This window comes from Dromiciops gliroides, chromosome 2, assembly GCF_019393635.1.
Source record: "Dromiciops gliroides isolate mDroGli1 chromosome 2, mDroGli1.pri, whole genome shotgun sequence".
NCBI lineage: Eukaryota > Metazoa > Chordata > Mammalia > Microbiotheria > Microbiotheriidae > Dromiciops > Dromiciops gliroides.
The window spans coordinates 392,161,492-392,189,077 of record NC_057862.1 but is presented as its reverse complement, the minus strand read 5'-3'; the positions used below and the strand labels follow the sequence as shown (position 1 = coordinate 392,189,077).

At 44.0% G+C, this 27,586-nt stretch overlaps 2 protein-coding genes across 3 annotated transcripts; one reads left to right on the top strand and one right to left on the bottom strand.

The window, feature by feature from the left end:
• Positions 1 to 450: 450 nt before the first annotated feature.
• On the bottom strand, positions 451 to 14,962 carry TRUB2 (TruB pseudouridine synthase family member 2). The gene is made up of 8 exons (XM_043985963.1): positions 14,702 to 14,962; positions 13,297 to 13,428; positions 9,355 to 9,429; positions 8,430 to 8,491; positions 6,923 to 7,004; positions 5,252 to 5,324; positions 2,687 to 2,823; positions 451 to 2,141 (listed from the first exon to the last, which is right to left on the bottom strand). Exons 1-8 carry the CDS (start codon positions 14,808 to 14,810, stop codon positions 1,870 to 1,872), a joined length of 942 nt encoding a protein of 313 aa, XP_043841898.1. The 5' UTR covers positions 14,811 to 14,962; the 3' UTR covers positions 451 to 1,869.
• On the top strand, positions 14,934 to 26,974 carry COQ4 (coenzyme Q4). Of its 2 annotated transcripts, XM_043985965.1 has the most exons (7): positions 14,934 to 15,042; positions 15,200 to 15,426; positions 20,403 to 20,499; positions 22,154 to 22,256; positions 24,293 to 24,422; positions 25,755 to 25,848; positions 26,306 to 26,974. In XM_043985965.1, exons 2-7 carry the CDS (start codon positions 15,210 to 15,212, stop codon positions 26,493 to 26,495), a joined length of 831 nt encoding a protein of 276 aa, XP_043841900.1. In that variant the 5' UTR covers positions 14,934 to 15,042; positions 15,200 to 15,209; the 3' UTR covers positions 26,496 to 26,974. The 2 variants fall into 2 exon arrangements, with proteins under 2 accessions (XP_043841900.1, XP_043841899.1); XM_043985964.1 differs by having other exon boundaries at positions 14,954 to 15,426.
• Positions 26,975 to 27,586: the final 612 nt, after the last annotated feature.

Here is a 27,586-nt window from a genome sequence, read left to right as displayed (position 1 = left end):
ATTGGGGAATGGCTGAAAAAGTTGTAGTATATGAATGTAATGGAATACTATTGTTCTATAAGAAGGAAGCAGATGGATTTCAGAAAAACCTGGAAAGAATTACGTGAATTGATGCTGAGTGAAATAAGCAGAACCAAGAGAACACTACACAGTATCAACAACATTGTGTGATGATCAACTGTGATAGACTTAACTTTCCTCAGCAATACAATGATCCAAGACAGTGCCAAAAGACTCCATGCTCTCCACATTCAGAAAAAGAACTATGGAGTCTGAATGGAGATTGAAGCATACTATTAAAAAAAAGAAGAATGTCATCTCATTTAGAGTAAGAATGGTTTTAATTTTGTCTTTGTATCTCCTATCCTTAGCACGGTTCTACACAGTAAGCACTTCATGAATTCTTGGTTGATACAATTATGAAGTGGAATGAACAACAAAACAGTCAAATGGAATTACGACCACTTTGGTCCTTGATATGAGTTTTAATAGTGTAACATCCTCCAAAAAAAGAAAAGAAAAAAAGAAAAAAAAAGGTTACCTGTGCCGCTTGGCCTTTCACCTTGCTATCCACCATCCTAATCTGGGAGCTGTTAGAAAGTAGTCTTGGGTTACAACTGTTGGACAGCAACACCTAACCCTCATATAGCACTTGAAAAGTTTACAAAATTCTTTACACACACAATCTCATTTGATTCTCACAGTAACTGTGTGGTAGGAAATACATATCATAATCCTTATTCTTATAGCTGAGGAAACTAAGGCTCAGGAAGGCAAGGTGATTTGCCCATGATCACCTAGCTAGAAAATGGCGAAGCTGGGAGTCAAACTCAAGTTTTCTGACTCCAAGTTCAATGTTATTTCCCCCACAACTACCCTGCCTAGAGTTTTTCTGTTTGGGTTTTTTTGCGGGGCAATGAGGGTTAAGTGACTTGCCCAGGGTCACACAGCTAGTGTCAAATGTCTGAGGTCGGATTTGAACTCAGGTCCTCCTGAATCCAGGCTGGTGCTTTATCCTCTGTGCCACCTAGCTGCCCCCTGCCTAAAGATTGAGGAGATTTAGGAAGAAAGGAAGAGATGAAGACCTGGTTTCTATTGGATTTCCACAAAACCACATCTCTGTCTCCCCTCTCTGTAACAAAAACCAGAACAATCCCAGCTATTAAGTGCTCCGAGTTCTTCAGAAAAATTCTTCCTGATTCCTCCCTTTCAAGGCAGGTTAAGAGTCTTCTCAAAGAATATTAGTTCCTCTGTCTCCTCGATACTTTTTCCTGGAGTCTCCACCTCTCTACTGCCACTTTCCCACTGACACTTGCAAGCTTCCACCAGATTCAATGAGACAGCCAAGAATGCTGATTCAGAGGTCCCCTTCTCAACTATGTTCACTAGGCCAGGGCTTCTTAAGCTTTTCCACTTGCAACCCCTTTTCACCCAAGAAATTTTTACATAACCCTGGGAACATAGGTATATAAAATAGGTATATATAACCTACTGTTGCCAAATTATTCATGACCCCCACTTTCAGTTATGACACCCCATATAGGGTCTCAATGCACAACTTAAGAAGCTAGGCACTAGACTAAGAACACCAAGTCACTTCCTTATTCAAAAGCCAGAGGATAGGGCCTTTTACTTACTGACTAGATAAGGATCATTTTTAAAGTTTCCCAAGTCTTCATCCTAGCAGTCCATGAACTCTCACCTCAGTCAGGCCATGGGTCTCCCTTGTCCATCTCTTGCAATCCAGTTATTTGCCAGCTCCCGCACCATTTCAGCACCCTCCCCTCCTGTTCTTTCCTAAAGCTATGTGCCTCATCCTGCTTAGCCCATGGGAAAAGTTTACTCGAGTTTGCCTGTGACCTGGATCTGTTAGGAAGCAGGTTGTTCTACAGGGTCTCTATGCCACAGTGCTACTGTTTGGTACTTTTCTAGCTCTGCCTCTACTCGGGGTGCCATTTTTTGGATTGATTTCTGAATGCTGTCCATGTCCCACTGTGTCCGCAAGAGGGCATCCTCCAGGGTGAAGATCCCATCTCGGGTCCGGCGCACCTGGGTACAGACGGCCGTTGACTTCAGTTCCAGTCCAATCTCATGCACCACTCGACGAAGCAGCTGCTGGGTCTCATGCATGCACTGAATCTCTGTACCAGGGAAATGAAGAGTTAAAGAGAAAGGAGTGTGAACAAGGATATAAGTACAGGGAGCAGGGAAGAAGAAAAGAAATCCATGAGAGGGGTCAGAAAGAAAGAAGGAATTGAATGAGGCCAAAGTGAAAGAGAAATTTGCTGGGGGAGCTTTGACAACAACACGAAACACCATCCAACCCTGGGAACATGGCTCTAAATATAACCTTTGCTTGCTAAGATTCTGCATCAAAGAGTGATTTGGCATGAGATATGAGAACATTTGTACTGTGAAGTCTGCTATCTGGCAAGGTCCTAGCACTGGGGGTGGGAAGGAGCCACCCTAAGAGCCTGAGTGAACCGCCTTGGCAGAGAATGATATGAGGCCTCATAGCTCTGCTCAGACCATCTGGATTTGTCGGGAAGGGAGTTACTGTTGTCAAAGATTGACAGCCGTCTTCTGGGGTTACCCTAAGATTACTTTCATGGAAGTAGAGCCTCAGTAGTGAGGTGACCTTTCTTAATCTCATGCTGTGCTGATTTTCCATGCTCCCAAATCCTACCTAAGAGGAATTCAGGAGGAGCGAATTTGAGACATCGGATTCCTGTAATCAGCATTGGACTCTTGACCATGGGCCGGATTAACCCTTTCACAGCCATTTCATAAGCTTCTTGAGTCTTCAAGTCGAGATTGCAATGCCTAGGAAAGACGATGACAATTTTCAATGACCACCTTATGATAAGAGCTTGGAATTAAATTGGTATGTCTTCCCATTACTAACTCCAAATGGGGTTTTCTTCCCCTTTAGCCTAACCAAAAATAATTTAATGTCATGGAGGGCCAGGTAGATTCAATTCAGCTTATCGAGCAACTACAAGTTACTTTTAAGGTTACACAAATGAAAGACAAAATCCCTGTGCTTGGAGTGCTGATAATCTAGTAGGGGGAATGAAGCTCCTAAGAATAATACAAGGTAGAATATGATATGGAATATGTCATAGAAGGCATACCCCTCTTATGAAATGCAATTCATTCTACAGGGGAGAGATCACACCTGGCTGGAGGGAAATCAGGAAAGGTTTCAAAAAAGGAAGTAGCAAAAAAAAAAAAAAAAGAGGCGGCAGCATCTGACTTGGACTTAAAAGGGTAGAATGGTAGACTGGAGAGGAGGAAGGCATTCAGGCAGAGAGAATAATGAGAAAAGACAAAGAAATGGCACATTTAGGGAACATAAAGGATTTCAGCTTGACAAAAGTAACCAGAGAGATGGTTGAAAAAGTAGTTTAAAGGCAAACTATACAGGAATATAAATACTCCCTGAGTATTCATACTTAGGATTACTTGCATTCTCAGAATACTGAGAAATTCTGGCTTTTCCTATAAATCAGAGGTGTCAAACTCCTGGCAAATGCCTGAGCAGCTCAAACTAGATTAAATGTGTTTGGAAAACATTTCACAAAATAAATAAAAATATAATATAGCTAGTACTAATTTGAAGTTTTCCAGGTCAACATGCAGTACAGGTTTCTGTTTCTATTTGAGTTTGATATCATTCCTATAGGCAGTGGGGAGCCAGTGAAGGTTTTTTTGTTTTGTTTTGGGGGTTTTTTCGGGGCAATGAGTGTTAAGTGACCTGCCCAGGGTCACACAGCTACTAAGTGTCAAGTGTCTGAGGCCGGATTGGAACTCAGGTCCTCCTGAATCCAGGGCCAGTGCTTTATCCACTGAGCCACCTAGCTGCCCACCCCCCCTTTTTTTTTTAAAGACTGGGTCTCCCCATCTTGCCCAGGGTAGAACTCACAGTTACATCCCACTGTAATAGGAATAGGAGCTCTGACCAGCTGTTTTCAACTGCTCCAGAGATCTCACCATAGTGATGCTGAATTTACTACAGACACTTGATCAGCTTAGCCCACAGCTAAGAGCAATTGAGAACTCCCAAACTCAAGAGATCCACCATGCTCTCAGTCTCTAACTGGTATGGCACCTGGTTCACTGGTAACCTTGCAAAGAACAGTAGTAGGGACCTTTTTTTTTTTTAAACAAATGTTAGTAAGGGAATGAATGAATTAGAGGACATAATAATGAGTGTTGAAGGGAGTAATGAAGTTAATAGGATTTTTTGTTGTTGTTGTTGTTGAGGACACCAAACATATATGTAGACAGAAGGGAAGATGTTAGTGGAGAGGAAGTGATGAAAGATACAAGATAACAACTGAAAAAGGAAGGTCTCAGAGGAGTCAGGAGAAGATGGGATTGACCGCAAGTATAGGGGACAACCTAAGAAAGCAGGAGGTCTGGAAAACAATTTCTACAAGAACAGAAATAGTGTTTAAAAAGAACAAAACTTCGGAAGACTTAAGATCTCTGAATGATCAATGATCAACAATGTCTCCAGAGGACCTAGATGAAGCATGTTACCTACCTGCTGACAGAGAACTGAGAGAAGCAACATGAAGAACGAGACATACATTTTGGGACATGGCCACTGTGCATGCCTTTTGCCTGACTATACTTGTTATGAAGTGGTGCTTTTTTTCTTTCTCTTGTTTTTTGGGGGAGGTGGGTCCGGACAGAGGAGGGGGTAGCAATAACAAGGCAAGAAAAAAGGCAGGGGACATTGTAATTGTTTTTAAATGAACAGAAGGAGGCACAGACAAGAAGGACAATTGTGGTATGAAATGGCGATTCATGGTTTCAAATACAATCCTTTTTGTGTGTTTTGCCATATGTATGAAAATACTTCTCTTTTTTTGGTATTTAAGTTCAGAATAAAAAATCTTTTTTTAAAAAAGAGAAAGACCTTTTTCAAGAAACTGAGGGAGGGTCCTACCAAATGATGTCAACACCTAAGCATTTTCAGCAGGATCATCTGCTAAGTTGGAGGACCAGGAAGGCCAGACCTGGAGGAGAGCAGAAAAGTTCTGGGAAATGCAATGTGAGAAAGGTGACAGAGAAGATCTGAGTGACTTCCCCCAAGGCTTCAGAGAACAAACAGGAAAGTCGTCCCAAGACAAGAACTCCAGCCAATGCAACATGCATACTAGTTCCAGACTGGATACCAGCCTCTCATTTATTGCCCTCAGTGGGAAAGGCTGAGGGCAGATAGTCCAGTCTTGACACTTACGTTACCAGTGCCTTCTGATGGGAGCCTTGGATGACTGTCAGGATTCTGCTGAGCTTCTCTGGGGTCACATGATCTGGAAAAGCCAATGGATATTAAAGCAGAATCACCTGCATGGGGTGGGGCAAGGGGAAGCTACCCTCACTCTATTCAGCCCAGTCTCTTTATGCTTTCTCAAATCTCCTTCTATTTCTCTCTCCAACCTCTGGAGTGGGCATGCACCATAGCAAGGGAAGAGTTGGCCCTCAGGAGCAAACAGAATGCTGTACCCACACCAGCCCTCTGGCACATTCTTGGGATGCTCACACCTTCCCACACAGCTCACCCATTGGGAGCCGGGGCTCTAGTACTTAATGGTGACTTGGAGATTAACAGAATGATTCCTTGTCCCTCCCTTAGGGCAAGTGGGATGATGGCTTTGTGAGGTACAGCATTGGCCAGCAGAGAGGAGGGTTCTCTAGCTGATGCTGAAAAAGACCTAACACATATTTACCTGCCCCCCTGCCATGACGTTGTCATAATCATCAAGGCAAATGAGTAAGACTACCTGAATTCCACCCACACATCTCCTTGGGCTCCACATTACCCTAATATGATTTCTCTCTCCTTTTAAAATTCATTTTAACCTAATTTCATCTGGATAAACACACTGTGGGAGAGCCCACAGTTTAATCTGCCCTTGTCCTGAACCTTCATATGAAAGGTTCTGGCAATAGATGAGCCTCAGGCCACCGGGAAACTGGGGACAAATAGATCTGCTGCCACTGGCCATGGGTAAATCACTGAGGAAGTCAAGAGTAGTCTGTTTAGGATAAAAGAATTCAGACCACTGCTTGGTTGAGGAGCAATCCTGCCATGGGGCTGAACAAGACCATTTCAGACTTCTAGAACCTCAAAGTGACAGTGGAGCTCAGGGGTGCAGATAGCTAGGACACCAGTGCAGGAATCCCTTCCATAGAATAACTTTATCTGTGACGGGGGTTTCCAGCGTCCACTTGAGCATGTCCAGTGACAGGAAATCTCATATAGCATCCTGTTTCACTGTCACAGAATTCTTACTCATTAGAAAGTTCTCTTGTATTGAACCCAAATCTGCCTCCCTGACTTCTTTTTTTTTTTGGTGGGGCAATGAGGGTTAAGTGACTTGCTCAGGGTCACATAGCTAGTAAGTGTCAAGTGTCTGAAGCCAGAGTTGAACTCAGATCCTCCTGAATCCAGGGCCAGTGTTTTATCCACTGCGCCACCTAGCTGCCCCCGTCCTTGACTTCTACCATGGGTCCTAGCCCCATTCTGACGATTCTACAGAGACATTGGGATCAAAGACTTTAGAACTGGAAGGGATCTAGTCCAGGTCCCTCAGTTTAAAGATAAGAAAACCAAGGTCTAGGGAGATTTTAAGTGACTTGTTTAAAGTCACCCAGGCAGTAAACACTATAGGCAAGATTGGAACCTGGGTCCTCAAACTCAAAATTCAGTGTTATTTTCTCTATCACAGAATGTGCTTACTGAAGGCCCAAGCTATGCCTGACCTCTTCTACTGAGCACAAGCTGAGAAATTAACCACAGACAGAGAGATTTTTGTAGTCAAAAGCCTCAGTGTCCTTGGAGAAGGACTGGAGATGCCACATGAACAACAGCCACAAATCTAGTCCCTGGTCCCTGGTATGCTCTTACCATAAGTAGTCTTTTCAATCAGCCTGCCTTCATCAGAGAAGTCATCTGTGGCTTTGCCCAGGAGCCCACGGACCGTGTAATCCTTTAAGAAGAGAGATGGGGAGCATCAATCTTCTTACTCTTTCAAATGAACCCCAAAGAAGGAGCTTAACTGAGGACCGGCGCTCTGGAACAAGCCAGATTGCTACTGCCATGCTAACCACTATGAAGTCAAGGGACAGTGAAGCAAGCCATCAAATAAACATTTACTGTGCACCCACAGCTAGCTAGGCACAGAGCAATATGAAGGGCAGCACATTCCCTCAACAGTGTGCACTCTTTGCTGCTGAACATTCATTTCTTTTGGTACTCCCATGGTTCCATGTTGGGGCTTCGTTTCTAAGGAGCACCACTTTTGTGTGGGGAGTGAAATCAGGCTATGAAAAGATCTGAGCCCTATGAAAGTACACTAGGTGGCCCTTCCCCATTGTTAAGCCTGCCATTCCAAACCTTCCACAATTTGGCTCAAAAGAGTCTTATCTCTTAATGCTCACCTTCATAAATTCTCTCCCCATCCCTCTCAACTGGCCCACTGTCCCCCAAACACATGGGGTACAAGGATCCTCCACATTTTCAGTGTCCGACTTCCCCTCCTCCCTTTAGCCTTAAATAACCTCCTGTCTAAATTCATCCCCCACCTCCACCCCCCCCATATTCTTTAAGGCCCAGCTAAACCCACTTCTTTCCATGAACCTTTCTAATGTACAGTGACCTCTCCCTCCCTGTTCTGATTCAGCAGGCCTCCCTGTTCCGTTGGAAGCCCTGCCCACCCCCCACCCCCCCACACAGTGCCCTATAATATCTTTTCCAGTATTACCTAATTTTAATTTTAATTTTTTTGGTAAGGCAATTGGGGTTAAGTGACTTGCCCAGGGTCACACAGTTAGTAAGTGTTAAGTGTCTGAGGCTGAATTTGAACTCAGGTCCTCCTGAATCCAGGGCCGGTACTTTATCCACTGTACCACCTAGCTGCCCCAGTATTACTTAATTTTTCATGTATTTGTGCCTTGTCCATACCAGGTACTGAGTAAGATGAATAAGTGAATGACTTTAAGGTTCTCAAAGGCAGAGACTATGTCTTCTGCTGTTTTGTAGCCCTTACAACACCAACCACATGGTCCTTCATACAACTTCATAAATGTTAGTTAATTAATTCCCAGAGGCTGGACGAACTTTTCTTCCAGAACCCAAGTGTAGGTGAAAGGCTGAGAGACCCATTCAGTTGCTATAGCCTGAGGCATGGACGTTCAGGCCTTGGGGGAAGAAAAATAAGCCCTCACCTTTGTATCACCCCTCCTACTTTCCAAGGGATTTCACAATCCATTACCTCCACAGATCTTCACAGCAACCAGGGGAGGTTTGGTAGAACAAAAATGATGATCCCTGCCCGTTTTACAAATGAAGAAACTGAGACTCAGAGGTTAAATGACTCATTCAGGGCCATGTAGCTAAATCACTAGAGTGGTACCTTGGTGAGATGGGCATTATAGATGTCTGTGAGCAGCTTGTTTCCACGTCCCACTCCGAGCACTGAAAGATACCAATTCAATAGTTTACCTCCTGGGGTTTGGAATAATAGTCCAATAGATGCTGAAGTTATTGTATCAGGGGTTCTTGCTCTGATCCTGCCTTGATTGTCTGTCCTATTCTCTTAACACTGTTGTCCTGTCCTGTCACAGAAGGGCAACAGGCACCTAAGAGTTTGTCATAGGATTTCTCTGGGAATGTTCTGTTGAAGGAGAAAATTTCCCCTAATCCCTCTTGTAGGGTAAAGAAAAAGGACAGCAAAATGAGATCGTGTCTGTCCAGCCTGATTCCTACTGGGGCTATGGGGTTGGGGGAAATGCAGGAAAAATACAAAGAACTAACTGTGACTGGACCCATCCGGAGGATGTGGTCACTGACTCCATGGTCGCAGACAGACGGCACAGAAGCAGCTGCCAGCTGGCTCTTGTCCCTCTGAACCAGGGCACTATGGTTACTGATGACAGATATGTCCAAGTGCCTACCAACAGGACCAGAACCACACGTTCACACATGCTAAATGTGATCACGTATTTCCTGACTCCAACCCTCACTGACCTATAACCTCTACCCTAATATATCAAAGACCTGGGCCAAGAGAGTGTCAAGGGAGGGCAATTAGGCTAGCAGAGCAACGAACAAGGAATGACTGTAGGAAAGATTCTCAGAGTAACTTTTTTTTGGCCTTAACACAAAATGTAATGCTCCTTTGAGGGGGGCGGGGTGTGTGACAGGGGTAGTCACCATTCTCTTTTATCCTGTCCTTCCTCCAGGCTGTTATTACTCATTAATCCTACCCTCCAAGAAGTCAGCCTGCTATCCTATGCAGAAGCCACACAACCCAAGACATGCCAACCCTGCCTACCTACCAAGCACTCCAGATGACTTGATATCCAGTCGGTGCCCAACGCCCACCTTCACCCTGGTGTATTTTGGACCTGTCACTGGAAAAAGATAAGACATGTGAGGTCCCTGGAGTAATACAGCAATAGCATCTCTGGGGCCCAAGAAGAAAGAACTCTTCAGAGATCACTGAAGATTCTGAAAATAAGCCTGGGTTTGGGATAGGGGCAGGATCACATAGAGTTTTCCTCTAATTTTTCAGTCAGTTTCAGTCAGTGACTAGTTTTCAAGACTTCTTTGCTTGGGGGGAGGCTAGATAGCACAGTGGATAAAGCACCGGCCCTGGATTCAGGAGTACCCGAGTTCAAATCCAGCCTTGGACACTTGACACTTACTAGCTGTGTGACCCTGGGCAAGTCACTTAACCCCCATTGCCCCGCAAAAAAAAAAAAAAGACTTCTTTGCTTGAAATATTTTATTCCAGATAAATCCAAATCAGAAACAGTTCCACTTACATGTCCTGTTATTTCTGAACATGAAATGTCTGTTTTCTCTTCCCTAAAGACACAGTCATTTCCTCAAGCCTGGGGATGGAACTGAGCTATAATGCCTCCTAAGCCTATCACAGGTAGAAAGGAAAAAATATAGCCAAGAGGATTTTCCTTGTGCACAAAAGGTTCCCAGACTAACTCTGGCCTCAAAGAGTAAATATCCCTTCTAAGGGATGGCATAAACCCTGTCATCTGCCCCATAATTATAATGAAAGGTTCCAATTAGACTGAGAATGTGACTCAAGTCAAGACACATCTATGCTCCATATCCAGACCCACTTTAATAAGTATCCCTGGACCTACCCACAGGGCAACTGAGAATTTCATCAGAGAAGTGATAAAGTAGCATGCAATTCTTATGCTTCTAGAGCAGGGGCTGGCAGACTATGGCCCTGCCTCTTTCTGTATGGCTAAGAATGGTTTTGACAATTTAAAAGTTGTTATTTAAAAATGTCAAAACCATTCTTATCTCACAGGTCATACTAAAACAGGTAGTGGGTCAGATTTGGCCTGCAGACTGTAGCTTGCCAGCCACTGTTCTAGAGGATGAGGTAAACACTGTAGAAGTAGCCAGCAGGCCCAGAAAAGATGACATGGCATCATCAGGATTTTCCTGTGTTTATTTTACTTATTTTCTATTTATTTGTCTTGAGACAGCAAAGGGACAAATCAACAGATTTAGAGGACCTGAGTTCAAATCCAAAATTCTGTCATTTACTTTTTGTGTAACCTAACAGTAAGTCACTTTTATCTCTTTGGGTCTCAATTTCTTAATCTACAAACTAAGGGAACAACTAAGGTCCCTTTTAGCTATAAATTGGGAGTTTGGAACCTCCTTATCCCATAGCCCTTGGAAATTATCTTCCAGCAATTTACTCCATTACTGCAGCCTTGGATAATGATATGGCTGCTCCTGAAACCATATATGCACTGTAAATTTAAACTATCCAACCTCAATGGGGCTATTACTGCTACAAGGCAATCCTTTTAGTCATCCCTTACTGGCTCCCAAAGCTACTGGCTCTTGCACTATATGTAAACAAATGTAACATATGTATACTGGACCCTTAATTATATAGGAAACATTACATTTTAGGAAATTGTGTGGTGCTTTCAATCACACCCCCCCCCCCTCCATGTTTTGCCAATACCTCTACAGGGACACCTGATTCTGTTCCCTGTCTTCTCAAGCAGATCATTCCCACTCTCATCCCCCAAATCTCTTTACATCTTTTATTTCTCTCGATCTACCTGTTCCTCCCCTGCTGCCTAGCAACATGCCGAATCTCCCAATCCTTAAAAAATCTTTGCTAGATCCTACCATTCCCATTTCTCCTCCCTTTCTCTGCCAAATTCCTTGAAAAAGCCCTCTGGCACTTGGCACTTCCAATTCCTCTTCTCATTCTCTTCCAAAGCCTCTGCAACCTGGCTTCTTACCATCGCCCAATGGAAACTGTCTTCTCCAAAGTTACAAGTGGTCTCTTAATTGCCAAATCAAATGACTTTGTCTCACTCTTCACCCTTCTTGACCTCTTTGTTGCATCTGACTCTACTGAACACTTTCTCCTCTCTAGGTTTCATGATACTGCTCTCTCCTGGCTGTCCTCCTACCCATCTGGCCATTCCTTCTCACTCTCCATTACTGGATCTTCATCCCTCCCCCACCCCCACCCCCACCTGTGGGTACAACCCCCAAGGTTCAGTCATGTGCTTTCTTCTTTCCACACTCTCTCCTGGTGAACTCCTCAGCTCCCATGAGCTAAATGATTACTCTGTGCAGATGATGCCCAAATCTATATATCTAGCCCTAGTTTCTTTCCTGAATTCTATTTCCTTTCTTTCCTGGATCACCAGCTGAATACTGGATATTCTGAACTGGCTAGATGTCCCAAAGGCATCTCAAACTCAACAGGCAAGTCTAAAATAGAACTCTTTATTTCCCTCCTGCCCCAATCCCCAGCACAACACTCTTCACAATTCCCCTATTACTGCTACAGAGACCTCCATCATTCTTGTCACTCCCATTATAATCTCAGCAGCATCATGGACTCCTTACTTTCACTCACCTTATAGAGCCAATCAGTTGCCCAGTCTCATCATTTCTGTCTCTATGTCTCTCATATACTGCCCTTCTCTCCATTCACAAGATCACCATCCTAGCTCGGGATTTCGCCACACCTCACCTGCACTAAATACTAAAATAATATTGGTCTCCAGATGTCATACCTCTCCCTACTCCAACTGATGCTCCACACAGCCACTAAATGCACTTTCCTAAATGAACTTCCCATGGCTCCTTATTACCTGTAGAATTCAATATAAACTCCTTTGTTTGGCTCCTAACTTTCTTCACAACCTGGCTGTCTTATACCATCCTTCCCCTACCCACCCCCACACTCTATGGTCCTGCCATGCTGACCAAATTACTGCTCCATATCCACAGTACTCTTCTCACCCATCCTGTGCTTTTCATTGGCTATTCCCCACCCTCAAACCCCAAAAGCCCCCTGCCCAGGGCACTCTCTGAAATTCATCCCATCATTTTCTCAGTCTATTAGATCCTTTGAATGCCCTGAAGCTTCGACTCGAGTGCCACCTTCCACACTGTGCTTCCTGAACACCTCTACCTACCAGTGCTGTCCTTCCGTACACTGCTCTGGATATACTTAGATATGCCCATGTTGTCTCACCCATTAGGACAAGGGCTTTTAGCCTGAGTTCATGGATGCACAAGGGGTCCATGAGCTTGAATGGAAAAAAAAAAATACAACCTCATTTGTATATAATTGGCTTCCTTTGGAATCCTATTTTATGCATTAAAAAACCTATTCTGAGGTGAAGGTAAATCAGTCTCACCAGAGTGCAAAGGAGTCCATTACACAAAAAAGATTAAGAACTTCTGTTTAAGATATAACTAACTTGGGGGCGGCTAGGTGGCACAGTGGATAAAGCACCAGCCCTGGATTCAGGAGTACCTGAGTTCAAATCTGGCCTCAGACACTTGACACTTACTAGCTGTGTGACCCTGGGCAAGTCACTTAACCCCCATTGCCCCACAAAAAAAAAAAGATATAACTAACTTGAGGGCAGAAACTTTTATTTTAAAAATTCTTATCACCAATAACTGTTAGGGTCTTCAGATGTATGACTGATAATATTGTTTGCCTTCTCAATGGGTTGGGGACAGGCAGGAGGAAGGAAGAGAAGTTGGAACTCAAAAGTTTTTTTAAAAATGTTAAAAACAAACAAATAAATAAATTACCCCCCCACCTGCCCCCCATAAAAAAAAAAAGGCCCACAGCCTGTCATGATTTCTTGCTAGGCATTTAAATACTTGTTGCACTGAACTGAACTGAGTTCCCTGCCTGCTTTATGGAGGTTGTCTAATCCCACTAACAAGCCCCAGAATCATCTTACCTAATGGGTGCTTAGAAAGGACTGGAACACTAGTGGCTGTGAGGGTCAGTTCTTTCCCTTCACTTCCTTCCTTGGGGGCAAGCAGGAATCGGATGTGCTCTTGAGGGGTATATTGCTTCTTTGAGTTAAGACCTGGAAGAAGAGTAGATAGTATGAGGTAGTAGAGGTGGATAAAAAAGATGACACAGTTTGGACTTCAGGAATTAGTTCTGAGTCTAGAGCCATTCTTCTAACCTTGGCCAAGCCACTTCTAATATCAGGTCCCTGGTTTCCTGGTAAAATAAGGGAGATGGAATAGACATGACCTTTAAAAGACTATCAGTCTAATTGAGAGGCCAAGAACAGTTCTCAGTGGGGGAAGCCAGAGATAAGGTCATAGACAATCTAAGTGGTCCAGGAGGCAAAGTGCTGGACTTAAGTCAGGAAGCCTTAAATTTGAATCCTCCACCATACACTTACAAACTGTATGATCCTGGGCAAGTCATTTAGCTTCTGCCTTCCACAGTTTGCTCATCTGTAATAAGGGGATAATAAGAGCACCTACTTCACAGGGTTTTTGTGAGAACTAAATGAGAAATCCTATGTCAAGCCATCTGCAAATTTTAAAATAGCCTATATAAATGTTACCTCTAAGGGAAATAGCATGAGATAGCATGAAAGAACCCCTGTGGAATTCGGCTTCCTTAGCTCCAAATAGGGGGTGGGGAGATTGACTTATATATCTGCTTTCCAAAGTTCCTACTAGTTCTAAATCTGATCCTAAAATCTAGGGCTCTGGGAAGGAGGCAGTAGAGGAAATTTTGAATGAGGAGAGGGTGCTGGTAGGGGCAAAGAAGAAAGAAAACCATAGCAATAGAGACAGATTAGACCATTTATTAAGAGTTTACTACAAGCCAGATTCTGTGCTGAGCAGATGACTCCAAAGCACGCTTATTGCAATGAGAAGGAGTGGACTGCTACAAATAAATCTCTCCCTACTAGAGAAAAGAGAGGTCCGGTCACCTGGAGGGAGTGGGCCGGGGAGAGGAATGCAAAGAGGGGACCTTAGAGATCATCTAGTGCAAAGTTTATTAAACTGTGGGTCGCGCTTAAGTGAATGTGGGGGTCGCGCAAAATGTGGCAGCAAATGTTTGATTTGTAAACTTTTATATGCCTATATACCCAGGGTCGCGTAAACATTTTTCGGGCGAAGCCCTGATCTAGCGCAACCTGCTCGTTTTAAAGATGAAGAAACTGAAACAGAAAGGGGGAGTGATTTAGCCAAGATCACACAACAAGCCCGACCCGTAGTTGCTTTTGGCATTAAGATGTTCGTAGCATTAAGTGAAGCTAGTGCATAGTGGGGAGTGGAGGAAAAGGAAAGGGACGGGGAGGGTACAAGGGCCAGGGAAACGGAGTCGTTCACCCTTCAGGAGCTGAAGCTCTACAGTGTCCCGCAAATGGTTCCATTTCAACCCAGGAGGCTTGTAGACTGCAAAAAGCCCATGCAGGAGATTCCTGTCCACCGAGCCCATGCCTGCATTCCACGAAGACTACCGGAAGTGACATAACCAGCGTCCAGGAAATGAGGTCCCGCACTGGGCGCCTCCATACTCCTAGGCCAGAAGTGCTACTTTCTTACTGTCCCGGAGAGAAACACGACTCAGGCCGAGAATAGGACCGGTTCAATCTGGAAATAATGAGCGCCATTTGCAGCGAAGACTGCACCTCCCCTCCAGGCTTATGCTAGTACAATAAGAGAGGAAGGTAAATGTAGCTCCCCAAAGGGTCGGGAGAACCCTGAGAAGACTAGAAAACAAGAGAGCTGGGAGCAGACGAAAACGATCGCACCACTTTTGGCCTCTGCGCGGCTCCGTCGCAGCTGATTTGGGGACGGATTAACTTTGCCCTTCCTTCCTCGCAGGGCTGCTGCCATGGCGACGCTACTCCGCCTGTCTCGGTTCCCCGGCCTACTACCCCGAACCCCGCTCAGAGCCCGTCGCCCTGCTTCGGATGTGGCGGCTCTCCCCGGCGGCCGCGACACGGGCTTGGGCCTGCTCTACCCAGGCCACATTCCCACCAGTCCGCTACAGAAGGCGCTGCTAGCAGCCGGCGCCGCCTGCATGGCACTCTACGATCCCTACCGCCACGGTGAGCCCGGGGACCTCGTACATTTTAGGATCGTTGGCTAAGAGCAACTGGGCATCGCGGAAGTCACCGCGCCCACCCATCTCATTGTACACGTGAGGAAACGGAGGCTCAGAGAGGCCAAGAGACTTTCCCCAGGTTGCACAGGAAGTGACACCTGGGATTCAAATCCAGGTCCTCCGATTCCAAAAGGGGGGGGCCTTTCCCCCCACTTTATCACTATGCCTTGCCCCGTTGACCCTCAGCCTGGGTAGGGGTCAAGTAGATCCCTGTTTAAAGATAAGTTCATCCAGTCCCTTGAATGGGGAAATTAGGCCCCAGAGAGCTGGGATCTTAACGATAAGCTACGTGACCTCTACGGTCAAGAGCAGAGTCAAGACAAAACCTCCCGATTCCCAGCCCGTGACCTTTGCAGGGCCACGTTGCCTAGACGATCACGGGTGTCCTGGGGGGGAGGGGGCGGGTCGCAATTCCAGTCTTTCTCCACCTCCTCCCTCTCTCAACCAGAGCCCCATGTTTGGCCCTATTCTAATGCCCTTTCTCCTCTAACAGGGCTTACTTAGAAAGCAGACTCAGAAATCTTATAGTCCAATCCCCTACTTTTACAGAAAAGAAATCAGACCCAGAGAAATAAATGGATTTACTTGAAGTTAGACAAGTGCCCAAATAGTTAAGCGTCTTTGAGAGTAGAGCCATGATTTGAATCCTGGTTTTCTGATTCCAAATCAAATTCTCTTACCACTATGCCAAGTTATCCAAGATGGAATAGAGAATCAGCCCTAACCAGCCTGCTGGTGGTCTGTTAGATCTCTTGATCTCCAGAATAAAGTCTGTAAGATTAGGAGCTTGGTCTCAATGGCCTGAAAGTCCCCTTCTGCTTTGAACATTCTGGTTGTGTCTTCTATACCCCTCCTATGTTGCTTACATGTTCACCCCCTAGGTGTAAGTACCTTCCCAACCCTATTCAGGGACCCTCTTCTTGAGGTTCATCGGCACTTTTAGAACTTGAAGAGACTTTAGACATCTCATTTTACACAAGAGGAAACAGACCCAGAGTTGAGAAGCAATATGCCTAAAGTCACATATTTAGTTCAAGGCAGAATCAGAAACAAAATTCAGGTTTCCCAACTCCTAGTCTAGGGTACTGTCAGATAACTCTTGCCTTGTTTAATAACCTCCTTGCCAGCCTTCTGCCCTGCTAACACGCAGCCTCAAACCCTCACCTGACCCCATCTAGTGTCCTGGACTGGATAACACCTTTAGAACAGGATGGGAACCTTTTATGTCCCCATTTTACAGGTAAAAAAAACAAACCTAGAGAGAAGGGGAAGTGGCTTGCTCAAAGTCATACAGTAAGTGGAAGAGCTTAGACCAGAACCCAGGTCTTGTGATCCATAGTCTAATGTTCACTATTATAGAAACTCTGTTTTACAGGACCAGAATTTTACAGCTTCCTCTACTTGGTCTTGCCTAACAGCAAAAAATCCATTTGTCCATTTTGATCATTAAACCCATACAATCTCAATACATAAGAATGTTTCATTTTAGTTGGGAAGACGAAAAAGGAGGATTGTTGACATTTTATATATTTTCATATGTATAAATTACATATATATATTCTTCCCAACTACTTTAGGCCAGTATTAGAGATTAGAGCTGGAAGGCCTTGGAAATCATCTAACCCATTGTTTTCATTTTCATTTTCTAAAAGATCATACTGAGGTCCAGAAAAAGAAAATGACTTCACGTAAAATCACACAGGTAGGGGGCAGCTAGGTGTTGCAGTGAGTAAAGCACCAGCCCTGAATTCAGGGGGACCTGAGTTCAAATCTGGCCTCAGACACTTGACACTTACTAGCTGTGTGACCCTGGGCAAGTCACTTAACCCTCATTTGCCCCACAAAAAAACAAAAACAAAATCACACAGGTAGTCAGTCAATCAGTTGCAGAGCTGGGACTAGTTAGTAATGTCAGCCTGTACAAAAACTCAGACCAACAAGGTAATCAGGGTAGGGGCCCAGTCCTCAGGTCACCTAACTCCCAGAGCACTTCTCTGCCACTACCTAATTGCTAAAGTCCTGGGCAAGTTACTAGTGTTTGGTATATTTGTTATTGAGCTCTCTAGCACCCTGCTCTAATGACTGTATCCAAGGCACTACTAGGTCCCATCTAGTGCTATCTTTAGAGCACAAAGAGAATCAGAAGTCATCTATAACAACCTCGTTTTATAAAAAAATTAGAAAAGAGAGTAATTTGGAACAAAGTGGTGCCAGATCTGGAACCTTTGAATTGCAATCCAATGAATTTTTTAAATGAACTGGAACATTTTGTTTTGACACAAGATGCTTTATCATAGGATCATATATTTGGAGCTGTAAGGGAGCTCAAAAACTCCCTTACAATGAACATTCCCACTGAAACCATTTGTTCATAGGAATGAGTCCTTAAAATTTTAACACTGTAGTGCTAATGTTGATTGGTATGATTTACCATGGTGTTGTTGCTTCTCCACATTGACTTTATTTGCTTTGTTGTAGTAGTGATTGAATTTATTGTTCTGTTGCCTGTGCTTTCTTTACTCTGTATAATTTCAAAAATCTTTATATTTTCCACTGAATTCTTCAAATTTTTGTCATTCTTTGTGACATAATAATACATTTATATGCCACAATTTGTTCAGCCACTTTCCAATCATTGGTTACATATTTTGTTTCCATATTTTTGTTATAATGAATAATACTACAGTGAATATTTTTGTTTAATATATAGGTCTCTTACTTACTCTTTGAGATATAGGCCTGGTAATGGAATCTCCAGGTCAAAAGATATAAACAACTTAGTAACTTTTCTTACATGGTTCCAAATTGTTTTCCAGATTGGTTGAACTAATTCACAGTTCCACAACCCCTGAATTAATGTCTTTCCTACAGCCCTATCAATAAATATCCCCTTTCCAATCTTTTAGCATCTTGGCTCTTTGATGGGTGCGAACTAATGCCTTAAGGCTTTAATTTACATTTCTCTAATTATTTTGAACACTATTTTAGATAATTAATAGTTTTCAGATCTTCTTTTGAGAATTGTTGGTTCATATCCTTTAGCTACTTGGGAAGTACATGCTTGTTTCAATTTGCATTTTGGATGTCATGTTTTTAACCATTTGCTTAATATAAAGATTTCCCCTGTTGGTATTTTTTTTTTAATTTGGTCTGCACTGATTTTGTTTTTGCAAAAACTTTTAAATTTTCTCTATTCAGGATTGTCCATTATGCCTTTTGTGAACCTTTCTATGCAATATAGGATTGCAGTTTTTCTCTTATTCATAGTTGTTGAAGATATAACCTTCTATTCTCTTATTTTTTAATGGTATGACTTTATTTATATGGTTTATGTATTTGAAACTTATTATTGTATAAAGTATAAGATGTTGATGTAAATTCATTTTTCACCAAGCTACTTTTCCCAAGATTGTGTTCCTGGATTTATTGGGCACTAGACTTCAATCTACACATTTGTATCTAGGTCTTGCTTATCTGTTCTAATTCAGTGATCTTACTTTTCTGTTTTCTATCCTGTACCAGGTAATTTTGATAATTACTACTTTATACTCTAAGATTTGATAACACCAAGCTGCCCCTCCTTCATACTATTTTCAGTATTCTATTTCAGTAGTTCTTACAATTTTTTTCCTGTTATTAATTCATTAATTTTGTTATTATTATGCCTAATTCTATAAAGTATCATTTTAGTAATTTGGTAGAGTACTAAATTTAGAGAGTAATTTGAGTAGTTTTGTTTTTATTATATTGGCTTGTCCCAGTCATGAACATTGAATATATATATATATATATATATATATATATATATATATTTTTTTTTTTGGTGGGGCAATCAGGGTTAAATGACTTGCCCAGGGTCTCACAGCTAATAAGTGTCAAGTTTCTAAGGTCGAATTTGAACTCAGGTCCTCCTGAAATCCAGGGCCGGTGTTTTATCCATTGCACCACCTAGCTGCCCCTGAATATCTTTAAGTCTTTTGTTTTTCTAAATCTTGTTTTGCAGTTGAAATTTTCTACATCTTGAATTTGTGCTGGCTGGTTCACTGCTTTTTCCACCACACCCTGCTATTAGATGATGGCCAAGGTCCTGGACAGGTCACGCCTGCCTTGTCTGTTTTTAGTATCCTGCTTGCCAGCCTTTATCTAAAATGAGAGGGCTGGATTTGATAATTTCTAAAGTCCCTTCTAGTTCTAACCTTCTTTACCACCCTGCTCTAGTGACTCCGAACCAGGGACCCACAGTCTATAGGTCTCTTACAACCCTTCATATAGACTGAATTATACAATTTGAGAGCTGGCACGCCCCTTAGAGGTCATCTAATTCAATCTCCTTATTTTGAAAATGAAGAAATTTGAGGCCCAAGTGAAGTTCCTGGCCCAGAGTCAAACCAGGAACTAGTGACAGATCCAGGTCCTTGATTGTTAGTTTAGTGCTCTTTCTACCATACTATTTTTTAGGTCTTAGGGAAAGATTCTCCTCTATAAATACAGCCTATCCTCAAAACTGTCTCTACCTGTTAATATTCTCTGCGTCTTCTAAGGCTCATCTCAGGGACTGTCTCCCCCATTAATGAATGAAATCCCTTCCTTAAAGGATGCCCCACCTTCTCCCACCTGAAAATGGTATTTCCATCCTCAAAATTCACATGTCACTCTGCATTTTTCTCATTTTCACTTAATCCTATTCTGCCTTATTTGTATGCTGTACTTGTCTTAATGCTCCTATTAAATTTCTTGAAGTCATAATAAGTATCATTTTTTGATCTTTATGTCCTCAGTAGTGTGTCTATGAATGTTTGGGAGGACCTTGGCTTCTTTCCCTTACATCTTACTACAGGGTTCTACACACAACTCAGCATTTTGAGTTGGTTGAGAGACTCACCCAATTCTTTCCACATATGCTCATTTCTGTTCTTTCAGACATGGTCGCTGTTTTGGGTGAGACCACAGGACACCAAGCTCTACAGGCACTCAGGGACCGGATGAGGAGGGACCCCGAGGGTGCCCAGATCCTGCAGTACGTCCCTTCTTGGGCTTGGGATGGGGTCTTACATAATTGGAGAAATTGGGGGTGGGAAAAGCAAAATGTTGTCATGGGTTGAGTATTGGACTTGAAGTTAGGAAGACCTAGGTTCAGATCCTACCCTAGTCACTAGCCGTGTGATCCTGGGCAAGTCACTTAGCCTTTCTTGGCCTCACTTCCTCATCTGTAAGATGAAGCAGGTTGAATAAGATGACTTCTATCACCCTTCCAGCCATGCCTGTGTCCTGAACCTTATATAAGGTACAGCTCTCTGGGTTTTTCTCTGCACAGAAACATTTGGTGGTTCTCCATTGCCTATAGGATAAAATCTTGAGTCCTCATTGTAGAAGACCCTCTACTCCCTACTTCTCCAGACTTATTTTCTGTTACTTTTTATACAACCCTTCTTTAGCCATGTTATTCCCATTTCCTGGAGTGGTCTTCTTTTCAGTTATTCTAGTAGCTCTTAAGTCCCAGCTAAAGTCATGCCTTCTTCCTGAAGTTTTCCCTAACCACTCCAGCCCACAGTGAGCTCTCTTTTCCCTTCTCTGAACTTCCTACTTACCTACTGTCAATACCACTAATTTTAAATTTTTTATTTTTTTATTTTTACAGGGCAATGGGGGTTAAGTAACTTGCCCAGGGTCACACAGCTAGTAAGTGTCAAGTGTCTGAGGCCGGATTTGAACTCAGGTCCTCCTGAATCCAGGGCTGGTGCTTTATCCACTGTGCCACCTAGCTGCCCAGCACCAGTAATTTTGCCTTTAAAATATACTGCCTTGAGGCAGCTAGGTGACACAGTGGATAGAGCACCAGCCCTGGATTCAGGAGGACCTGAGTTCAAATCCAGCCTCAGACACTTGACACTTACTAGCTGTGTGACCCTGGGCAAGTTACTTAACCCCAATTGCCTCAACCAAAAAAAGTAATCTAAATATAGTGTGCCCAAAATATACTGCCTTGGAATAATTATTATGGCTGGCCTTTCTAGAGTAAGTCAAGGTTTACACATATGCTCTTATTTGATCCTCATAGCAACCCTGTGAAGTAGTTGCTGCCAGGACTATGATTCCCATTTTACAGATGAGGAAAAGGGAACTCAGAGCTAGTAAGTATAGGAAGGAAAATTTGACTCTTTCCTGACCCTAAAATTCTTTCTACTACTGCATACTGCCTTTCATCCTGTTGTTAATTATCCTTTCATATTTGTACCCTTTTTTCCCCAAAAGTTTCTTGAGGGCAAGGACAGTATCCTAAACTTCTCTTGCATCCTTCCACATTTCTTCACAAAGTGTCTTGCACAGAGTAACTCAATAATTGTATATGGATTGGGGGCAGCTAGGTGGTGCAGTGGATAGAGCACCGGCCCTGGAGTCGGGAGTACCTGAGTTCAAATCCGGCCTCAGACACTTGACACTTACTAGCTGTGTGACCTTGGGCAGGTCACTTAACCCTCATTGCCCCACCAAAAAATAAATGCATATGGATTGTGGCTTTCCTACCATTCCAGTTCTGAGTCATCGTCTCCTGAGGCCTAATCTAGCTGTCAATTTCACATAATCTTTCTATGTGTCATTCATATCTAGCAATTTTATCCACCCTTTAATTCACCCATTCTAGCTCCTGAATCTTCCCCTCTGCCCTACAGGGAACGGCCTCGGATCCAGCTCTCTACCCTGGACTTGACCAAACTCCGGAGCCTACCAGAGAACTCCTTTGGTTGGGAGTATGCCCACTTTCTTGATGTTAATGTGAGTGTTTGTTCCTTATACATACAGTTGGGCCTGGGAGTAATTCTGTCATCAACACCCTGACCTTTTGACCTTGAAGGCTTCGGTTTTGTCATCTGGTTGTGGGCAAACAGATGAGCGGGTTATAAAAGCCTCTTTCAAGTCTGAGAAGATTGGTAGACTAAGAACATGGCCTTTGGCTCATTTCTTTTCCTGCCCAGTGACTCGAGAGGCCATCAGTCCAGTAGAAGAGTACCATCAATCTGAGCATATTAGTCTCCAACTCTTTTCACAGTCATTGGGGCTGCAGTTAGCCCCCTGACCTAACACTGCCTTCATCTCCTGAAACCTTCTTAACCCTACATCCTATGACTGCCCTTCATGTTCACTCTAACCAGGTTTCACCTACGTTTTCTGAAAACTAGATTTCTCCAATTCCCCAGCATTATGGTTTTCCAACCTATCTCTCTGATGGAAGGACCTGTCCATAAAGTATCCCAGGTCGCTGTCTGGGGTCAAGGACCTGGAGAGGGCATAGCCTCTGACCCAGTCCTTAGCCCTTATTGTAGCAACCACCTATGACACAACTGTGCCCCCAGGCCCTGCTAACCCACAGAGAATGGAGCAACAAAATTGCCCTAAAAGCAATTAAGCCCAAGGTTCAACTCCTGCTTCCTGGAGCCTAGCATTAAGGATCATCAACAAAGGCACTCCACTAAGCAAATTGAAGTGGGTCTCTCTCCTTAAGCCCTGCTAGTAATGAAAGACTGCTTGGGTGTGGAAGACTTAGAGACAGTTGAACTAACTGGGAGGCAAGCAATATACTTCTTGCAGTACTAAAGGGAGCTGTGATTTCATCAGCATTTACTGGTGATCCCTCAGTCGGCAATTCCTCCACACCTTCATAGATGTCTTTGTGAGGGCTAGCACTGAAAGAATCCATCCCCTTCTGAGCCTCTGTCTGAACCGAATGAGGAAGCACTCAGTGTCTTTGCAGCTTGCCAGAGCTGCTGGATCCTATGCTCAGAGGAGAACTTTGTGGAGGAAATCATCCAAAAAAGAACTAAACAAAGGAAAATACTTGTCCTGTGTGCAAGCAGAGGGTCGAGTGCATTCTGTGAAGAGGAAGCTAGGCATCCCAAAGCTGAATTGGGAGGGTTGCAGACATTCAGGACTCATGGTTGGCCCTGCTGATGGATGGACAGGAACTCCAGGAGGTCCTAGTAGCAGAGAAAGAAGCTCAGGGTGCTAGTGCTAAAAGAAAAAAAGGGGGGCAGCTAGGTGGCGAAGTGGATAAAGCACCAGCCCTGCATTCAGGAGGACCTGAGTTCAAAACCTGGCCTCAGACACTTAACTAGCTGTGTGACCTTAGGCAAGTCACTTAACCCTCTTTTCCCCGCAAAAAAAAAAGAAAGAAAAAAGGACGTGGCTTAGATACACCCATCAGCTCATACCTGCCTTACTGTCACCAGAGGGGCTACCCTTACCTCCCCTATACCCAACCCTCCTTCAGTTGGGAATGTGCTTCTGTGACTTTTTGTTTTCCCTCCAATGATGTCCTGGATGTTCATTATAACATGATTTCATCTAGATACAAGATGATTATTATTTTTTTTTATTTTTGCAAGGCAGTGGGGGTTAAGTGACTTGCCCAGGGTCACACAGCTAGTAAGTGTCAAATGTCTGAAGCCAGATTTGAACTCAGGTACTCCTGAATCCAGGGCTGGTGCTTTATCCACTGTGCCAACTAGCTGCCCCCTAGATACAAGATTGAAAGCAGGAACTACAAGGTGTGATTCTCCTCTCCCCCCCCCCCCTTTAATATACATGCCCTTCCCTTCCCATATAAAAATGCCCCCAGGACCCATAGACCTCCAGCAACAGCCTTTGAGGAGTCATGGCAGACATTGTTCAGTTCTTCAAATGTTGCTCTAAATTAGCTTGTGCATAGAGGGCATTGGGTCCAAGGAATAGTAAGGAATAGCTGGCCTACGTGAAATTGCTAACAGAGGACTAGGGGAGCTGATGTGACTGATTACCAGGGGGCGGGGTTTCAGAGGGTTTCCCCAGACACTCGAGCACCCACCCGATTTGTGGACGATGAGGAACTTGCTTACGTGATCCAGCGTTACCGTGAGGTTCATGACTTACTCCACACCCTTTTGGGAATGCCCACCAATATGCTTGGTTCGTGAGTACCCATTCTGGTGGGCACAAAGCCTGGGAGGTGGGCTGGGGTGGATGATATGAGCTTCCAAAGGGACAATAACGGGGCAAGCATAGGATCAGGAAGGGAGCCAGTAGTTTGCCGGGGCTAAACTAGACACAAACACCGGGGTCCAGTTAGAGGAACCAGGCAGGATGGGCCAGCTCCTGATCCCTCCTCCAGGCTGCACAGCCCAACTTAAGCATCATATGAATGAGCATTGATTAGGTGTTTATTATGTACAAAGTGCTAAGCACTGGGGATACAAATAAAAGAAGAGAGACTGTGCCCCAAAGGAATTCACATTCAAATGGGGGAGCCACTGTGGTTTTACCTCCTGGTATGATGATTTTGGGAATTGGACTAGAAGCAGAACCAGTGGGGAGAATGGGGGGAGGAGGAGAGCAAAGAGAGTGCTGCCATTCTCCAGGTTCTTGGGCCTGCCTTCATGTTGATAACAGTGGGTCAGAAGTTAGTGGTGATGGAAAGGAAGGTGGGCCCTTTCTCCATGCTGGTTGCTCCCAATAACAATGGTGGTAAGACCCAAGCTGGAAGCACGGCCATTAGTCTGGGGTTCCTGGGCTCTCCATAAGGAGCTAAGGGGAGGAGATGGTACTTGCCTTTCCTGGCACAGCGATGTGTGGCAGGACCAGTCGCAGGGACCTTTCTCCATCACTACTGATGTAGGATGGAATTTGGGGTCCAATTGATTGTCCCAAAAGAATTACAAGACTTAGTGACTCAGTTTCCCAAGTTTTATTGCAATACTGTGGGTGACCACAGGGAGAGAACCAGAATATTGGAAAGGTATCTCTCGAATAGTGAAAGAAAGGACAGTTATATTTATAGTATAGATAAATTGATTATCAGTCTCATTATAATAATCTCCACCTTGGGGAGGTACAGGGGAGGGCCTGTCCTAATTTGGAGTTCCTGGGATCCTAAGCCAACCCCCAAGGCAGGTACCTTTTTCTGTGGAGGTGTGTTTTGGGGGTTTACACATCATAAGGTGAATCCGGGGACAAATTTGGCCTTTTCTGAGCATGTCTCTTTTTGATTCCCATGGCTAGTTTCAAAATAGAATTTTTCATTAGAATTTCTATAGGTTGTCTTTTTCCTTTATTGTTATTTTGACCTGACCCGCTCGGGTCTGTTATGGATGTTGATCACTGTGGGTATGAGAACCTAACATAAGTTATCCATTAACTGGGATCTGACTCCCTTTTAGAGCTAATATAGAGCTTGGGTCTTGGGTTTTTCTATTAACCTTTTTTTGCCTCCTACATCACTACCACTTTTTTCCTTTTGGTCAGGAGAAATTGTGGTTAAGTGGTTCGAAGCAATCCAGACAGGCCTGCCCATGTGTGTTTTAGGAGCTGCCTTTGGACCCATCCGACTCAGCGCCAAGTAAGCTCCTTTGTGGCCTCTTGTATGGGTGTCCAGGTAAGAAGAACAGCTGGGGTTAGGAGTGGGGGTGGGGGGCAGAGAGGCAGGAAATAGGAGCAGAAGCCAGAGCCTCATCAGTTCCTGCATTCAGACTATGGCAGTCCCTTTACAAGTGGACAGATGTCATATTGAAGAATGAGAGTGGTGGGCCCAAGAGCTCCCCCATCACAGCAGGTTGGTAGATTCCAGAGCAAAGATTGAAAGCTTGTTACCCCAGCCCTGAAGGTTTATTGGTTTGTTTTCAGGCTTCTCCTGAGGATATAGTCATTCAACAAGACTTTATTAAGCACTTACTGTGTGCTAGGCATTGGGAGTACAGAGTAAAAAATGGAAGAGTTCTTACTCTCAAGGACTTTACATCTTAATGGGGGAAGTATGGGGTGGGGTTGACATAACAGATTCTTTCCTGTCCCCACAGGAAACTGAAGGTGTTGATATCAGAACTGATTCCCTGGGCAGTTCTGAATGGCCGAAACTCCCGATGTGTCCTAAACCTCTACTATGAACAACGGTGGGAGCAGCCTATAGGAGCCCTTCGGGAGGAGCTAGGCATCACTCCACCCCCTACTGTGCAGACAGGCCATCGAACTCAGTCCCCAAAGCTCTGAGCCAACAGGTTCTGCCAACCCTCTGCTACTGGGTAAAGGGCTGCCCTGCCCAGGCCCTTTGCACTGTAGGACAACTAGCCTCAGATGGGGGATGAAGAGATTTCAATTAAGTGACCTTAAAAGGATTTGTGTATCCCTTTATCTCCCAAAAGAGATATGGGAATAAAAGGAATCTACTTATTTGTTCATAAGAAATCTCTTCAGAAGGCCAGAAGCAATCCACCACGCCCATGTAAGTGGAACTGAATGAGCTCAAGATGAAAAATTCTATTGATTTATCAGGAATCCATGGCTCGGTGAATTTATTTAATTGCTCTGCTCTCCCTTGGAAGAATTCCTTCTACTCCATCATACTTCTCCCACTGTTTCACCCTGTCTTCTCCCCTTCCCTCCATGATCAAGAATTTTTTTGGGTGGTTTGGGCAGGATGCCGGGATGTTGGCTCCCTAGTCTGAATAAAGCCCTCTGTGGGACCCAGGTATTTGTTTCTCTTCTTCTTTTTGGCCAGATAGCTTGCTGGCAGCCCTGAGAACTTACGCCAACATTTTGATCCTAAGGAAAAAGACAAAAGTTTTGCTTCTCCCAGTTTTCTAGGCTGTGTCTCTCCCCTTCTACCCCTACAACAGCCATGTTGGAGGATTTGGGTGAAGGTTTCAGGGTATGTCTAAAGCAGGGCTTCTTAAACTTTTTCTACTTTTTACCCAAGAAATTTTTACTAGACCCTGGATATATAGGTATATAAAATAGGTATACATAACCTTTTACTGTTGCAAAATTTTTCACAACTCTCACATTCAGTTACATGACCCCATATGGGATCAAGACCCACAGTTTAAAAAGCTGGGGGTAGGGGCAGCTAGTTGGCGCAGTGGATAGAACACCGGCCCTGGAGTCAGAAGGACCTGAGTTCAAATCCAGCCTCAGACACTTAATACTTACTAGCTGTGTGACCCTGGGCAAGTCACTTAACCCCAATTGCCTCACTTAAAAAAAAAAAAAAGCTGGGGGGAGGGAGGGCAGCTAGGTGGCAAAGTAGATAAAGCACTGGTCCTGGATTCAGGGGGACCTGAGTTCAAATCCAGCCTCAGACA